Below are 17,990 nucleotides of genomic sequence, written 5' to 3'. Positions count from 1 at the left end.
TTTTAATTTAATTTTATTTTTTTTGAGACAGAGTCTTACTATGTTGCCCTTGGTAGAGTGCTGTGCTGTCACAGCTCACAGCAACCTCTAACTCGTGGGCTTAAGCAATTCTCTTGCCTCAGCCTCCCGATTAGCTGGGACTACAGGCGCCCACTACAACGCCTGGCTATTTTTCTTTTGTTGCAGTTGTTGTTGTTGCTTAGCTGGCCATGGCTGGGTTCGAATCTACCAGCCTCAGTGTATGTGGCTGGCGCCATAACCACTGTGCTATGGGCGCAGAGCCACATCCACCTTTTTAAAGCAGAGATTCCAATGTGTAGAGGTTGAGGACCACTGCCCTAGGTGAAGGTGCATCCATATAGAGTTTGCTGCCCTTCTCCCTTTGAACATTTACTTCTAGTGCTAACCTAGTAAGATGTGGACTTTATCTTGATTAAGGAAGACACAGTTTCCTTACATCAGGACTATAACTTATTCTTTTGGTATCCCAGCACCCTGTCTGGTACATAGCAGGGTTTGGTGGTCATTTTCTGAAATAAATTGAAATAAATGAAACTGAACGAATCATTATGTAAGTAAATAAAAAACTCCCAGAGCCCTAAACATTCCTTTGAATTCAACAAATCTATGTGGCACGTAGGTACAATGTTAGGCTGGAAGAGGTACAGAAATGAACAAAGTAAGTCCTTCTCTTTAAGCATTTGTGATTTGGTAGGGGAGGCAGTTATGGACAAAATTATTTTATAATCCAGCAGAAAATGGTAAGAGGTCAGAAAGTAGAAAGAGAATAGAAGAAAAATTAATTTTAAATGGCAAGACCAAGGAAGATATTGCTATAGATTCAGTATCTGAGATGAGCCTTGAAGTCTTGCTGGGATTTACGCCAGAGGAAATTAGAGAAATGGGAAGTTGGGGCATAGGGCAGTTCTGCACAGCACCAGGGGTCCTCAAACTTTTAAAACAGGGAGCCAGTTCACTGTCCCTCAGACTGTTGGAGGGCTGAACTGCGGGTCCCTGGATGAGTCAGCGGCTAAACAGGACAGGCAGCGGTGGCAAAAACACCCAGCGGGCCAGATAAATGTCCTAGGTGGGCTGCATGTGGCCTATGGGCCGCAGTTTGAGGACGCCTGGCATAAACTAAGATGGGCTTTGCTCTGACCTTCACACCAGTCTATAGGGCAGACATGAAAGATTCCTTTGCTTTCTAACTTCCTTGTTACTGCTATCATTTTTTCAAGTATTTTGCCTCTGGTTTATTAATTCTACCTCCTGGTGCCTCAGCTGATTTCTTCTAGGAAAAATTTTCATTAGCATTTCTATAGGGAGCACCTGCTACTACCCTATCTGTCTCTATTATCTGATGGCCAAGACAATGCCAGAGGAATTTTAATCTCTTCCTTATGACTCATCTAATTTCTAATTGAGAAAGCCAGGTCTAAAGTCATAAAGGGCTTCCCAGTGCAATTCATCTTAACATTAAAGATGGAAATAAAGGCATATTTCTCAATTTTATAATATCATCTATGTAAACTGAAAGTATTAAAAATTAATCAACCTCATGATTCTGAATCATTCTAAACATATCTCAGATACCACCTAAGCACAAAAATTCCAGGCTAGTATAAGCAGATTATAAATTAGATGATCTGAGGGTTTTCTTGTTTTATTTATGTATTTATTTATTTTGAGACAGAGTCTCACTCTGTTGCCCTGCCTAGAGAGCAGTGGCATCATCATAGCTCACTACAACCTCAAAACCCTGGGCTCAAGCAATCGATCTTTCTGTCTCAGCATCCTGAGCAGCTGGGACCACAGGCTCATGCTACCACACCCAGCTAATTTTTCTGCTTTGTGTAGAGAGGGGGGTCTCACTCTCACTCAGGCTGGTTTCTAACTCCTGGCCTTAAGTGATCCTTAGCCTTCCAGAGTACTAGGATTATAAATGTGAATCACTGAGCCCAGCCACAGATGAAATGTTGTTGAATAGGAAAAATTTCTCAAAGCCATAGGGTCAAAGGATATCTAATTATTTATGATTGCACATTGTAGGAGAAAATCAATTAGCATGTACGGGAGTCCGAATGTTGAATGTGTATTTTACATTACATACCAATATAAATATCAGTATTAAGCTGACAGATATGTATCCTTTCTCCAAGTGAAATGCTCACTTTGATGTCATGTGACAGATGTCATTTATAAACCCCATGAGATGAACTGGTCACCATTGGTATGTAAACATGCTGTGATTTATGTAGAGTGGCAGACGAAAAGGGTTCGTAAATCAAATCATCACTAAAATGGAGCCAAACTTGGCTTGACTACGGGAAGGAAAATCAACATTCTAGATAAGGCAATAATCGCCAAGCTTTTTTTCTTTACAGGGTTTTGTTGTTGTCTTGGTTTTTTGTTTTGAGACAGTCTTGCTCTATAGCTCCGTCTAGAGTGCAGTGGTATCATAATACTCACTGTAACCTCAAACTACTGTGCTCAAGTAATCCTCCTGCCTCAGCCTCCCAAGTGAATGGGACTACAGGCATGCACCGCCACACATGGCTAATTTTTCTATTTTTAGTAGACGCCAGGCACTGTGGCTCACGCCTATAATCCTCTGGGAGCACTCTGGGAGGCCAAGGCATATGGATTCCCCTGAGTTCACAGGTTCAAGACCATCCTGAGCAAGAGCAAGACCTCATCTCTAAAAATAGCCAGCTATAGTGGTGGGTGCCTGTAGTCCCAGCTACTTGGGAGGCTGAGGCAAGAGAATCACTTGAGCCCAAGAGTTTGAGGTTGCTGTGAGCTATGATGCCATGACACTCTACCAAGGGCTACAAAGTGCGATTCTGTCTTAAAAATAAAAATATATATTTTTAGTAGAGATGGAGTCTAGCTCTTTCTCAGGCTGGTTTCGAACTCCTGACCTCTAGCAATCCTGCCTTGGTGTCCCAAAGTGCTAGGATTACAGGCATGAGCCACTGTGCTCAGCTTACAATGTTTTTATTGAGTATCTTATTTCTTCCTATCTACTTTCACTCAAAGTACATTGACCTACTACTAGTTAATACTTTTTTCTGGAACAAAAGATAATGTTAAATTTTACAACAAATTTGTCATACACTTAAGTTGTCCATTAAAGAAACCGATGTTTCTTAGCAATACTCATTCTCTTAGTTTTCAAAATCCCTCTGATTATATGCAAAATGGTACTGTTCACCTCAAAGTCATAGGTATAATTAAATTTTGGAGAAGAACTGAATTAATAAAAATTTTTAGGTGTTCAAAGATTTTTTTGTCCTACTGATAGAATTCTGATAGTTGCTTAAAATAATTATTTTCATCAGCTGTGAGAGCATGGCATTCTCCCATCCAATCCAATCATTTCCGGGATGTGTATAATTCAAACTGTGAAGCATGACTTGCTTATTGCATGCTTAAGGTAGTCTCATATCAACCCCAAATTAGGAGTGAGTTATATCTGAAAGGTGTGGTCATTCCTCGACTGTCTGGCCAATCATCCCTAAACAAAGCCAAGTCCTGCCAACTTGGAAACATAAACTGAATAGGATCACTCAAGGAGGTTTAAGAATCTGAAATTTCTCTTGATCGGCATTGATTATATGGAGGTGAGGAGAGAGCGCTCCTGCCCAGGGGATAGGGGATGGTAAGGTTCTACCTTCGACAGAGTGATAGAATGGGAATAGGAAGATGAAGAGGCCAGGCCACGAATGTGTGACATTAGGCCAGCCTTAGAGTTCTAAGGGAATGAAGATCAAGAAATGTAGTAGGGGCTGGGTACCCGTAGCTCAATGGTTAGGGCATTGGCCACGTGAGTTCAAACCCAGCCCGGGCCTGCTAAACAACAACAACAACAACCCCAACAACAATATCCAGGCGTTGTGGCAGGAGCTTATAGTTCCAGCTTCTAGGGAGGCTGAGTCAAGAGAATCTCTTGAGTCCAAGAGTTTGAGGTTGCTGTGAGCTGTGACACCATGGTAGGGCAACATAGTGAGATTCTATCTCAAAAAAAAAAAAAAAAAAAGAAAGAAAGAAAGAAAGAGAGAAATGAAGTAAGGCTGTGTAAACAAGAACCAGAAAACTACATATTGGCATTGGGTTTTATGCCTCGTGTTTTCTCATTTCTTTTGATTCTCCTTTGGTAGCAGCTTAAAAATATGGTGAAAATTCTACCTCCTCGTGGCTAGCCAAGGAAAAGGATATGTGTCCTTATTTGAAACAGACCTTTAAGAGGAAGTAGTGTACGCCTGGGGGCCAGTGTGGTTGTGATAGCAATAAACCAAGAGACACATGCCAACTAGGAAATGGAATTCAGGAAGATGGGAAATGCTGGGACGGGGGAAGATTTTGTCTTAACAAGAGAAGGTGTCTACATAGGCTAGTCTTTCCTCAGCGTATGAGGGAGTGTTTACCACGTTCACCGGAAAAGGACATCAGTCTGACATGAGGCTACATCCAGGATCTTGGCCAAGGACATTAACTTTCCTGCTGCAGGAAGGAGACAACTAACTGGGCGTGGCATTGATGAAGGACCCCATAAGCCATATTTCAAACACCTTTAGCTCAATTACTAATCATACACAGCTTCTTCCCGAGAGGTTCCAAACCCAATGTTACATGTTCAGACTCAACTGTGATCTGCTAGCTATGTGTTGTTGGCTGAAACATAAGGGTGGGACTGACAGCAAGCTGAACATTCAAAAACATATATTGGATGGATGAAGGGAAGGAAAGCAGACTGGATGGGTACAGCAGAGGGAAAATTTTAGAAGGAAAGAGAGCTAGCTATCTAGATATGTTCCCATGCTTAAAGGCATTCATTTACAAGGAATTAATGTACTAATGAGAGAGCTCTTGGTGGTGAGAGAATGAAAAACACATCTGGAGAAGATGAAGGAAAGGAGAGAGAAAGGAGATGCCTCCCTGGGAAGAAGGAGGCATATAGAAAGTGGAAATCAGAATAAGGAGGCATCCTGTAGACGGTAGGAATTGGACCAAGACATACTGATTACCACTATGCGCCAGGCATGAACCGTTCTCCAGAATCAGCTCATTTAATCTTCATAATGTCTAGCACGGTGTTTGGCATATAGTATAGATACTCAAAAATATGTTTAATATTTAATAGTAAATCAATAAGCAAATAATTCTAAGAGATGTCTATGATCAATTACATCTTACAAATAAGAATCTGAGGCCCAGAAAGATTAAGAAACCTGCCCAATGGGTCACAGCTAGTAAGAAGCAGAAAGAAAATGACTTCAAAGCCCCAGTTGTGGAAGGTGGGTGGTGATGTGTAAGGATCTTTCAGGTAATGGAGAAAAGGTAGTGTTGATGCTTGAGGCACAAAGAGGGAGAGAAGAATGAAAGGTCAGGTGAAGTGGACAGGGGAGGAATGAGTGAGGTCACTTGGAAAGAATTTTGGAGGCCGAGGCGGGTGGATTGCCTGAGCTCATGGGTTCAAGACCAGCCTGAGCCAGAGTGAGACCTCGTCTCTAAAAGCAAAATAGTAGCTGGGTGTTATGGCAGTCGCCTGTAGTCCCAGCTACTTGGGAGGCTGAGACAAGAGAATCACGGAGTCCTCAAGAGTTAGAGGTTGCTGAGTTTGAGCTGTGACTTCATGGCACTCTAACCAGGGTGACAAAGCGAGACTGTGTCTCAAAATAAATAAATAAAATAAAGAAATAAATAATTCTTCTAGAAGGATGAGGACCCTGTGGAAAGGCACCAAGGTTCTAGGTGACAGCCGATCCACCAAGGTGCAGCAGGTGAGTCTGGCGGGGCCAGAATGGAAGCACAGCCTGCGTGGAAATTGCAATGAGTCTCCTTTGGACAGACAGAGATCTGAAGTGCGGCAGTGATTGAGGAAAGGGGGCTACAGTGGTAAAGTCAAAGAGCTGGGATGGATGATACTAACAGATTTCACCCAAGTCAGGGCAGCAGAGAAGTCTGCAACCGGAGGTTGCCGGGAAGTGGCAGGGAGAGGGCGTGGTCTGGGACTGAAGGCGCAATGCGAGACCTGCACTGGGACGGCGAGACCTGCACTGGGACGATGAGCCCTGGGCGGTCTGCGGGAGACGGTAAGGGGGATGAGTCTTCAGCTAGCGTCTCACCTGTAGGAGCTGCCCACTGCGCTCGCCGTCTCCTCTTTGATTTGCCGGTTGAGAGCGTCCGCTGCTGCGCGCCCCTTGACACTCTCCAGGCCGATGGCCTGGACCTGGGCCTGAGCCAAGGGCAGTGGCGTCTGCTCGTGCCCCTGCCCCTCGGCCCGTCGCACCATCCAGGCGGGCCCGGCCTTCCTGCGTGTGTCGCGATCGTCCCCACCAGATGCCTTTCCAGCCGCCGGGCCACCGGCTCCGGCCTGGGGCTGGGCCTCCGGCAGCGGCGTCTGCTCATGCCCCTGCCCCTCAGCCCGTCGCACCATCCAGGCGGGCCCGGCCTTCCTGCGTGTGTCGCGATCGTCCCCACCGGATGCTTTTCCGGCCGCCGGGCCACCAGCTTCGGCCGGGGGTTGGGTCTCCGGCAGCGGCGTCTGCTCGTGCCCCTGCCCCTCAGCGCGGCGCACCATCCAGGCGGGCCCGGCCTTCCTGCGTGTGTCACGATCGTCCCCCCCAGACGCCTTTCCCGCCGCGGGGCCACCTACTCCTCCAGGGGCCGTCTCTTGCTCCGTGGCTTCAATGGCGGCCTGCATGGGCCAACGCTCCTGGCTCTGCGGCCGGCGCCTCTGAGCACTGAAAATAGGCGCGGAAGCCTGGGAGGAAGTTGGGATCTGCACGGGCTTGGGGATCCACGGATGGTCCCCGCGGCGCGGCAGTGGCCAGGCGCGGAAATCCTTCTGGTACTGGGTCTCGCGCTCGAAGGGTACGTCGGACGGCTGGTACTCGCTGCGCGGCCTGCAGCTGGGCTCGGGCCGCTGCACCTTCCAGGCGCGGTAGTCCTGCCGCATCACCGAGTCCGCGGGGCCTGGACCGGAGGTAGAGCCGGAGCCCAGGCCGGGGCCTGGCCCACTCCGGCCCGGGGCAGTAGCCGCCTCACGTTCGCCGCTGGGCCCGGGCGCCGGCCCCGTTGCCCGGGCAACTGCATCCAACTCGCCCTGGGCCGGCTGCGTCTCTATGGCAACTGCGCGCGCCGAGGGGGGCGCCAGAGCCCGCTGCGCCTGCTGCTGTTGAGGCGGTGGTGGCTGCGGCGGGGCTCCCGGGTGCTCGGTAGCCTCCGAGTACTTGGTGAAAACCAGCGGCACGGCGATGTCTGCCTTGTCCAACTGGTTCCAGAAGCGGGCTATGCAGCAGGCCCGCGTGATGCACGGCCACGCCATGATGCTGGCTGCAACGCCGGCCCTCTCGCTTTCTTTTTGTGGTTCTAAAGCAAGTCTCTAATTTTCCTTCAGCCTTCGACCCCGACCGGCCAGTGTATTCCCACCGTTTTCTCCCTCCACCAATGAGCCTGAGCTACCTCTCCCTCTTTCCTCAGAGAGCACTGGGAGACCTTCGCTAAGGTAGTCTGTAAAGTCCCTCGATTACCGGCTACAAACGCCTTTGGGAGCGCAGTCTGCAGCGGGCGCCGAAGGGCGAGGTAGGGCGTCCCCCGAGTCCCCGACGAGGGTGTCTGGGAAGCGCCCTTCCCTGAGGCCGCGGTGGCGCGCAGCCCCCAGCCGAGCGAAGAAAGGCGAGGAGAGGTGGCTGCAGGCTTAAGCCATGGCGCAGAGGAGGCGTGGAGCGGTGCGGCCGCAGGGTCCACGGACCCGGTTCGATTCTCCTTCCCGCCGGCGTCTGGTCGCAGCCGGCCACCTAGCAGAGCCCAGAGGCCATCACTGCCAGCGGAGAACAAGCACTGCGGCCTCCGTCGCTGCCCTCGATGATGCCGCAGCTTCTGCCGCCGCCGCCTTTGCTGCTGGGAAAGCGCCCCACCCTATTCTGCAGCTCTGGGTCGCCGTCGCTGCCGGCTATGATGCTGCAGTCCCTGCCGCCGCCGCCGCCGCCTCAGCTGCAGGGAAGCGGCCCCACCCTTTTCTGCCGCTCAGCGGGGGGAGAAAAAAAATTCAGGAAAGATGCTGAGAGAAAGCGCGCTGCAGAAAAAAAAAAAAAATCAGCTGCTGTCGTCAGCGCGCACTGCCGGGAGCTTGCCCTCTCTCTTTCCCCTCCTCCTTTCTCTCCGGCAGCTCCTCCCTTTCTGCTCCTGGGCAACTGCAGAATCTGGGGCCTTGGTGGGTTCAAATCCCAAGCTCGTGACTTCTTGCTGTCCTTGCACTGGTCGCTTCACCTCCAGGAGCCTGAGGCTCCTCTTGGGTGGGGGACAATAAAATTTTAAAGTATGGAGGAAACTCCTAGTGAAATTCTTGTCCCAGTCTAGACGCCTTTATGGGGGGAGCTGCTGCTAATGGCTAAGGGCGCCAGGCTGTATTTGAGCCCAGTTTGGCTGGCTCCGGATTCAAGGACTTTCTGATCTTACTTACAGGCCTTGCTCAGATGTGTGGGAATGCGAGACCCAAGGCTGATGGCGCCCTCCCTGGCTGTTCCTTTTCTAGAGGATCCTTGGGAAGGAGTGTCTTATACTCTTTCAAGAACTACCTAGTCCCTGTTCAGTCTACAGGCCACACTGGAGGAGAAGTGGTGAAAAGAAGACTCCTGAGTAGGAGAGGGCCCTAGGAAAGGATAGGGCCTGAGCTGCAGGGGCTTTCTGGCACATTCTTTCCCCTCCCCTTTGCTCTTCTTCGATCTTGGAGGCCGAATAGATTTTGAAGCCTTACAGGCTTGGTTTGGCTCTGACACTTACTATGTCACTTGGGCAAGTTGGAACATCACCCCTGGACCTCAGTCTTCTCATCTGTAGAATGAAGGAAATAATAGCTGCCTCAAAGTGGTTTGTGAGGGTAGTTAAGGACTCTGAGTCTAATCAGATCTGCAGGGATTCAAATTCTGGATTTTGTGGCCCCCTAGCTGCCTGGCAATGGGAAAATCACTGCAACTTTCTGACGCTCAGTTGTATTGCATGAATGGGGGTGTACCAATCCTGAACTTACAAGATTGTTTCAAGAACTAAGGTGAAATAATGCACTTAAAGCGCTTACCACAACACCTGACATGTAGCAATGGCTCAATATATGGTAGCTATTAGTATTCAAAAGGCCAGAAGACCTAGCTCCATAGTGGAGCTTCCCAAGCAAGCCACTCGAACACCTTCTCTAGGAGATCTCTTGTTCCTTTAAGTACCTTTGGTCCTCCCATGCTGCCTCTCCATTTATGTCTCCTGCGCTGTCCTCTGCTAGCTATGTCTACTGGCCTTCACCTCTTTCCCCCTCCAACGTAGGCAGAGTTTTCAATATAGTTAAGCTGGGAGTATTGGTGTTTCTGGGGGAGAAAGTCATTTATGTATTTAGATTAGGAATTGATTGCAAAACACAGCTTTTCATAAAACCCTAGAATCAAATAGGATGAAATGACAGTTCTGATTAGTCAATTATCTGCTGAACTTCCTCCCACTTGGGTCTTTGCCTCCTGGTGATTTGATTTGAGTTCCATAAATAAAATGATGCCTGGCACTGCTTCCCAGTCATTAGGAGTTACATTTCTGTAAACAACATGATCTGGTATGACACTTCCTCCCCCTGATCCTGCAGAATTCCCTGTGGTTTGGCTGATGTTTTCTCAATGACTTCCAAAGGTAAAAAGGACTAAAAACTGGAGGGGAGATGTCTAAAAGTCATTGAGACTATACCCTTCTTTTGTTCAGTAAATCTAGTCTCCTGATACCTACACTGTGCCTTGGGCACTGGGGGACACATATGGATCTTAGCTCTGGAGGAGCCCTCAGTTGTAGGGGTCTGCTATGGGAGGCCTGAGAGACAGATACATAAGTCTATAATTAGAAAGGGGCATCTATGGTCAGTGTCATACTGGTGTTGCATGAATGACTAAAGCGAGATGAGTAGGCGTTCCAGCAGGAGAAGTGTAAGTAAAAGTATACCAAGTAACTCTGTCAGAACATTACCTTCCACATTTTTCATTTGAATTTTAAAGACACATTCAATTGTACAACCTCCTTGGAACATCCAGTGGCCCTATGGGGCAGACAAGTCTAATGGGCATTTGTTCCATAGCTTGCTGCTCTGTATCCATTCCAGCAGCAACAGCGCCTCATTATTTGACTTTTGAGAACCATTTCTCTCTTACTTTCAAACCATGAGGTTTGGGTGGGGTTAATCCTACCCCATCTGGCTTCCAGGGGTAACTCACACCTGTTTACCATTGGACTACATGTACTTGGCCAAAGCAACTAGTTTAGTGATAGGCATGTGATCCACTTGGACCAGTTACAAGAAATCCCAGACTTGACAGAGCCCGTAGCTAAGTGGGTAGGGTGCCAGCCACATACACTGAGGCTGGCAGGTTCGAACCTGGCAGAGGCCAGCTAAAACAGCAATGACATTTGCAACAACAACAACAAAATACCCAGGCGTTGCAGTGGGCACCTGTAGTCCCAGCTACTTGGGAGGCTGAGGCAAGAGAATCTCTTAAGCCCAAGTGTTTGAGGTTGCTGTGAGCTGTGATGCCATGGCACTCTACCCAGGGTGACGGGTGACATAGTGAGACTCTGTCTCAAAAACAAGAGAAAGAGAGAATCACACATCAACAATTTTAGAATCTCAAAAGAATAGAATGATACAGTCCTAGAATCCTAAAATAAATAAATGTTAAGAATCCTAGAATCTTGGAATTATACAATATTTTTCTTAACTTTTTTTTGTTGGTTGTTTTTGGAGGCTGTTATGGACTGCATGCTTTTGTCCTCCCAAACTCATATTTTGAAACCCTAACTTTCAATGGACTGGTATGGAGGTGGGGCTTTGGGAACTACTTAGGTATAAATGAGATCATGAGGGTGGAGCTTCCATGAAGGGATCAGGGTCCTTATAACTAGAGAGAGGAAACCTTGCTCCCTCTCTTCCCCATGTGAAGCTATAATGGAAGATGGACCAGCACCTTGATCTTGGACTTCTTAGGCTCCAGAACTGTGAAAAATAAACGTTTGTTGTTTAAGCCCCTCATCTATATGTTCTGTTATGGCAACCCAAAGTGAGTAAGACATAGACTAAAAACTACTTTTCATTGAACCAAAATAAGAATTCTTGCAATTTCCATCTTTCCTGAGACCACCATATGATAGTGTTTTAAAGTCATGTCTGAAAACAGCTACTATATCCCCTGATCTCTTGTCAAGAGATTCCCCATTTTTGGCTCGGTGTCTGTGGCTCAAGCGGCTAAGGCGCCAGCCACATACACCTAAGGTGGAGGGTTCGAATCCCCAGCCTGGACCCGCCAAACAACAATGATGGCTGCAACTAAAAAATGGCCGGGCGTTGTGGCGGGCGCCTGTAGTCCCAGCTACTTGGGAGGCTGAGGCAGGAGACTCGCTTGAGGCCAGGAGTTGGAGGTTGCTATGAGCTGTGATGCCTTGGCACTCTACCCAGGGGGATAGCTTGAGGCTCCGTCTCAAAAAAAAAAAAAAGAGATTCCCCATTTTTATTATTATTTATTATTATTTTTGTAGAGACAGAGTCTCACTTTATTGTCTTCGGTAGAGTGCTGTGGCATCACACAGTTCACAGCAACCTCCAACTCCTGGGCTTAGGTGATTCTCTTGCCTCAGCCTCCCAAGTAGCTGGGACTACAGGTGCCCACCACAATGCCCTATTTTTTTGTTGCAGTTTGGCCGGGGCCGGGTTTGAACCTGCCACACTTGGTATATGGGGGCCAGCGCCCTACCCATTGAGCCACAGGTGCCACCCAGATTCCCCAGTTTTAAATTTAGTTTAATATTATACTAAAGCAAGGTACTTTGAGACTGTAGATCTCCTGTTACTTATCAAACTTCCCTCCACTGCTTTAATATTTATTGGTGGCTCTTGTCTGGAACAATTATCATTAAAGTATTTGCCAAATAGTGATTTTCTAACGCCAGTGCTCCTTCTACATTTGCTAATTGGCATCTTTGTTTATGCCAGTACAGATTCATAAATTCTTGATTTTGTTTCATTCAGTTTAATCAATTACTCTCACTTTTTATTCTGATGCTCAGATTTTCCCCTTGGGAGACCCCAGGTGATGGCTCTGCAGTTCCCTTAAATAAATGACACAGATACATTTTAAGTTCTATACTGAGCGTGTTCCCTGCCTTCCTTCCTCCAATGTTGCCACCAAGATGGCGTAGATGAATGTTTTGTAGTTTTCTTACATCTACAGGAACCTGTAATAAACATCTATTCTTTGTGTATTGAACATTTTTTCTTGAATGGTACTATGGTTTATGAAGCATTTACAATGTTCCCTTCTCACTTATCAATAGGAATTTGAGATTTATCTATACTGATACATCTAGATCTGGTGAGGCCGTTTTAATGCTCTCTGGCAGTTTGTTATATGATAAACCACTTAAATATGCATATATTTAATACAATATATATGTATTCCTCCACTGAAGAACCATTGGGTTGTTTCTACTTTTTAGCTATTACAAATAGTACAGCATGACTCAGCACCTGTGGCTCAAGTGGCTAAGGCGCCAGCCACATACACCCTAGCTGGCAGGTTCAAATCCGGCCCAGGCGCACCAAACAACAATGACGGCTGCAACCAAAAAATAGACGGGCGTTGTGGTGGGCACCTGTAGTCCCAGCTACTGAGGAGGCAGAGGCAGGAGAATCGCTTGTGCCCAGGAGTTGGAGGTTTCTGCGAGCTGTGATGCCACAGCACTCTACCCAGGGCGACAGCTTGAGGCTCTGTCTCAGCACAAACAAACACACAAACAAGAAAAACCAAAAACAAATAGTACAGTATATTTTTTCCTATGTCTGGGCATGTGAGAATAATTCTATAATATTGATAATCCAGAAGGGAAGTTTCTGGGTCATAGAGTATATGCCTCTTCAGACATATGAGGGAAAAATTCTCTCCAAAATGGTCCTACCAGTTTACACTCCCACTTGTGGTACCTGAGAGTTTCTATATCTCAATTTCCTCACTGATTTCTATTACCTCCAGATTTTTACATGTTTGCCAGTCTGATGGATTTGAATTTGAATACTAATTAAATGAATGATCTCCTCAAGTGCTCATTGCCTATTGGAGTTTCTGTGTTTCCCCCGTTTATATACTTGGCTACCAGGTTGTTTAACTTTTAAAAATCATTTTTTAGAAGTTTTCATATATCCTACATATTGATCACCTATGGTTTATATGTACTCCAAATATCATCTTCCAGGCTGTGGCTTATCTTTTAACGTGGTTTATAGTACATTTTCACATACAAAGGCTCAAAAAAAATTTTAAGACAGAGTCTCACTGGGTCTCAAAAAATTTTTTTATTTTGAGAAAGAGTCTTACTATGTCACCCTCAGTAGATTGCCGTGGCGTTACAGCTCACAGCCACCTCTAACTCTTGGGCTGAATGAATCAATCAGAGGACCAGCAAAGGGGATACTGGGAGGAACAGCAGTGTTGTACCATTGTCAGGAAAGAGATGAGCAGGCATCAGTGAGGATGGGTTCAGATCTGCACAGCAAAGAAGTGGAAGGTTCTAATAGGAGATATGCATAAAAGGACAGAGGGAAATGGAGAGAGGGTTAGGAATATAGATTTTTTTTTTTAATAGAGACAGAGTCTCACTTTATTGTCCTCGATAGAGTGCCATGGCATCACACAGCTCACAGCAACCTCCAACTCCTGGACTTAGGCAATTCTCTTGCCTCAGGCTCCCAAGTAGCTGGGACTTCAGGCACCGCCCGGCTATTTTTTTGTTGCAGTTTGGCCAGGGCCTGGTTCGAACCCGCCACCCTCGGTATATGGGGCCAGCACCCTACCGACTGAGCCACAGGTGCTGCCCAGGAATATAGATTTGAGAGTTATCCCTTATCATCTATTAATGTCTTGTTCACTCATTCACTCTTCCATCAGTGTGTCCGTCTCTATCCTTGCATCTGTGCGTTTAGTCACCGACTTACAAACTTATGAGTAAATTGTGAGTTAAGTCATGGACACTGGGGAGACTGTAACCAATAGACAATCCCTGTCCCCCAAGGACCATTTGTCTGGAGAGAATGGGAGAGTGATGCACATAGTTATATAACAGACTGTAAAGTAATTGCTTCTGTGAGGGAGCCACCGTGGATTACATAAATTACAGTTGAAAACATGTGGGAGAGGGCAGCGCCTGTGGCTCAGTGGGTAGGGCGCCAGCCTGACAGACCGAGGGTGGCAGGTTCGAACCCGGCCCCAGCCAAACTGCAAAAAAATAGCCAGGCGTTGTGGTGGGTGCCTGTAGTCCCAGATATTCTGGAGCCTGAGCCAAGAGAATCGCTAAAGCCCAAGAGCTGGAGGTTGCTGTGAGCTGTGATGCCACCACACTCTACTGAGGGTGATGGAGTGAGACTCTGTCTCCAAAACAAAAAGGAAACATGTGGGAGAAAATAAAAGATTTAGTCTTGGGGGCATGCCAGAAATCAGGGAGGAGGAACTGCCAAGAGCTGACAAGTCAAGGAAGAAGTGACTCAGGGAGATTAAAAAAAAAAACAAAAAAACAGGAAAGAATGGCTCATGTCTATAGTCCTAGCACTCTGAGAGGCCGAGGAGGGTGGATTGCTTGAGCTTAGGAGTTTGAAGCCAGCCTGAGCAAGAGCAAGCCCCTGTCTCTAAAAAAATAGCTGGGCATTATGGCAGGGACCTATAATCCCAGCTACTTGGGAGGCTGAGGCAAAAGGATCACTTGAGCCCAAGAATTTGAAGTTGCTGTAAGCTCTGATGCCACAGAACTCTACCCAGGGCAACAAAATGAGACTGTATCTCAAAAAAAAAAAAAAAAAAGGGCGGCACCTGTGGCTCAAAGGAGTAGGGCACCAGCCCCATATACTGGAGGTGGAAGGTTCAAACCCGACCCTGACCAAAAACTGCAAAAAAAGAAAAGAAAAAAAGAGAGAGAGAGAGACAGAAAGAGAGAAATTATATGACAATAGGGAAAATCCTGAGCTTCAGAGTAAAAGTAACTACACTTTGAAGCCCAGCCCTGTTTCTTGCCAACAGAGTAACTTTGGAGAAATGATTTATTCTCCCTGAGCCTCAGTTTTCTTCTCTGGAAGAAAGATAGAATAGAAATAATAGTACTAAGCTGTTACGGGATAAGTCCTGCCTAATTCATGGTAGGTTGTCACAGCTGGTGGCTTGTTGGTGTTGATAGTAATAGCGATGGTGGTGGTGGTGATTATAATGGCCATGAAGGTGGTGTCTGGTAGGCACTTTAGAGACCTTGTTCCCCACCTGCTGAGCAGTATTCAACTCTGGGATTTCTTGAGGCACTGCCCCTGAATATGAGAACACTACATGATTGATGTTTTGGTGGAGAGGAGAAAGATGGGCCAAATCTGTGCCGCTGTCTTTTGCGGGATGACTACAGTTTGGATGGAAACTGGATACCAGTGGTCCATTTTCTGCAAGGAAAATGCATTAGCTGCAATCCATTACACTGGTTTGCTGACTCAAAACCTTTCATGATGAGTGCTAAAATTAAGTGATTATATTCTTTTCTATTTTAAAAGATATGCTTTCCCGCTGGGCTTCAGTAGTAGGGTCAAGTATTTAATGGTCAGGGGAAATAGTTTTTAGTTAGAATCAATTTGCTCTTGATGAATATGGGGGAATGTGGCTTGGAACTTGGCCAAGAGGATCCACATTCTGCCTTCTGCACCTCTGCAATCTGTAATGACACTGGAGACAGTACGAATAGGAATGGGGGAGCTGAGACTATTGAGATAGGACAAACAGCCTCACCCCAAGCCCAGGAACCAATCTAGCTTTCCTACAGCTTCTCAGAGTGACCACCAGGGGGCAGCAGCTCCTCAACATCGGTCTTGGTGCCTCTTTGCTACTCCTTCCTCCTCTCCCTCTCCTCACCCTCTACCTACTTTCCCTTCTTCTGGGTCTGTTTTCAAGATTTTCCTCTTATCCTCTGGGCTAGACTCTATCTCCCATGTTAAGGACATGGGATTCCTGAGCTTGAGGATTTTGTGAGCTTTTCATGAAAGGAAACCAGTTAAAATTATGAACAGTGTGTGATGAAGGGGGAAGAGAGCTCTGGAGTAAGAAAGACTCACACTGAACTTCATTGTGCCTTCTGTTAACTGTGAGATCTTAGACAAGTCACATCACCTCTCAGAGCCTGACAGGACTAACGTCTACGTCCTAGGGCTGTTGTGAGAGGTACATGAGATGTCGGGTTTTGTATGCATGAATTAAGTATATTAAGAATAGCACCAACCTCATAGGGTTGCTTTGAGGATTAAATGAAATAATACACATAGATTGCCTACTTGATAGTAGATGCTCAAAAGTTCTAGCTCTTTAGTAAGTATTTATATAAAGAACAACTCATAGCATACCCTCAATGTTAGTTCTTTCTCCCCATCCCTAGCCTATAGATGTGGAAACTGTGGCCCACAGAGAGTATATGCTTCCTCAAGGTCACAGATTATCAGTCCATGTCATTCCATGCCCAGCATAAACCCAGTTGCATGGACAGAAATCCTGGGTCCTTAAAGCCAAGCTGTCAAGAAAGGTCCTCCTCATTTTTTGCTAAAGGCAAGAGGCCTCCAGAGCAAACAAGGCCTTACCCACGAAGGTGGGGCTGAGCACTCACTGGCTTTAGAATCTTCTGCATGACACCTAGTGGCAGCACTTGGCTTTGGTCTCAGATCCCTTGGTTATCTCTGGATAGACAATTCGGCCTGTTGGCTGAGATCTCTGAAGCATTTAAGGCCCTTTAAAGCTGGCTCTCCTTAATTCCTAATTTTTGATTCTATGCTTGTCTTCTTCTACCCCCTTAACACTTCATGCTCCAGATACTTTCACTTATTCAATTAGTTCAATAAATATTTGAATGTTTACTATAAGCCAAACCAGGCTGTCTCGCCACTCCTAGGTTGGAAAAGGCCAGGGGAGGCAGCAATTACTGGAGCCCAGGAGTGCCTGTATGGAGAGGGCACCTGACAGGAGATGTGGCCTTTAGTAGAGGGAAGCAGCCAACCCACAGGGACCAAAAAGGGAGGAGGTTGAGGAATCTGCTTTATTTTTATTTTATTTTTTGAGACAGAATATTAAGCTGTCACCCTGGGTAAAGTGCCATGGCATCATAGCTCACAGCAACCTCCAACTCTTGGGCTCAAGTGATCTGCTTGCCTCAGTTTTTCCATTTTTAGTAGAGATGGTGTCTCGCTTTTGCACAGGCTGGTCTTGAACCTATGAGCTCAAGCAATCCACCCGCCTTGGCCTCCCAGAGTGCTAGGATTATAGGCGTGAGCCACCGTGCCCAGCCAGGAAGATGCTTTATTGAGGAGATACACTGGGGAGTAAAGGGCTAAGACAGCATGAGGTGCTCAAAGACAATAAGGCTGATGAGTTGAGAACCTAGTTTTAAAATTAACATAGAGGGCTAGACAGCGGCTCACGCCTATAATCCTAGTACTTTGGGAAGCAGAGACAGGTAGAGTGCTTGAGCCCAGGAGTTCAAAACCAGCCTGAGCAAGAACGAGACATGTCTCTACCAAAACAGAAAAAACTAGCCGGGTGTGGTAGTATATGCCTGTAGTCCCAGTTATTCAGGAAGCTGAAGCATGAGGATCTCTTGTGCCCAAGAGTTTGACATTGCTGTGAGCTGTAATAATGCTATGGCACTGAACCCCAGGGCAACAGAGTAAGATTCTGTCTCAAAAAACAATTTTTTTTTTAATTAATAGGGAGATAGAAACAGAAAGAGTCAAAGTGAAATGCTAGAAATAAAAAAGAGATGAATAATTCCTCTGGACCCACTAGTAGACTCAAATATCTCCAAAGAAAGGATCCGTGAACTTGAAGGTAACTCAATTACCAAAACTAAAACAAAAAGAAAACTGGGGGTGGGGAACCAACAGAGAATTTTTTTTTTTTTTTTTTTTT

The 17,990-nt window shown here is 46.5% G+C and overlaps 1 protein-coding gene across 2 annotated transcripts in view; it reads right to left on the bottom strand.

Annotated features, from left to right (window-relative positions):
- Positions 1–7,330, bottom strand: part of MAP6 (microtubule associated protein 6) — an 81,916-nt gene extending 74,586 nt beyond the window's left edge. For both annotated transcript variants that reach the window (XM_023512766.1, XM_012802970.2), the window contains exons 1-2: positions 6,635–7,330; positions 6,129–6,346 (exon numbers count right to left, since the gene is read on the bottom strand). In XM_023512766.1, the coding sequence (XP_023368534.1) occupies positions 6,129–6,346; positions 6,635–7,330 (914 nt within the window). The remainder of the gene's footprint in view (positions 1–6,128; positions 6,347–6,634) is intronic.
- Positions 7,331–17,990: the final 10,660 nt, after the last annotated feature.

Source organism: Otolemur garnettii, unplaced genomic scaffold (genome assembly GCF_000181295.1).
Source record: "Otolemur garnettii isolate 467f Iridium unplaced genomic scaffold, OtoGar3 scaffold00001, whole genome shotgun sequence".
In the NCBI taxonomy this organism is placed as follows: domain Eukaryota; kingdom Metazoa; phylum Chordata; class Mammalia; order Primates; family Galagidae; genus Otolemur; species Otolemur garnettii.
This window is presented reverse-complemented; position numbering and strand designations above follow the sequence as displayed.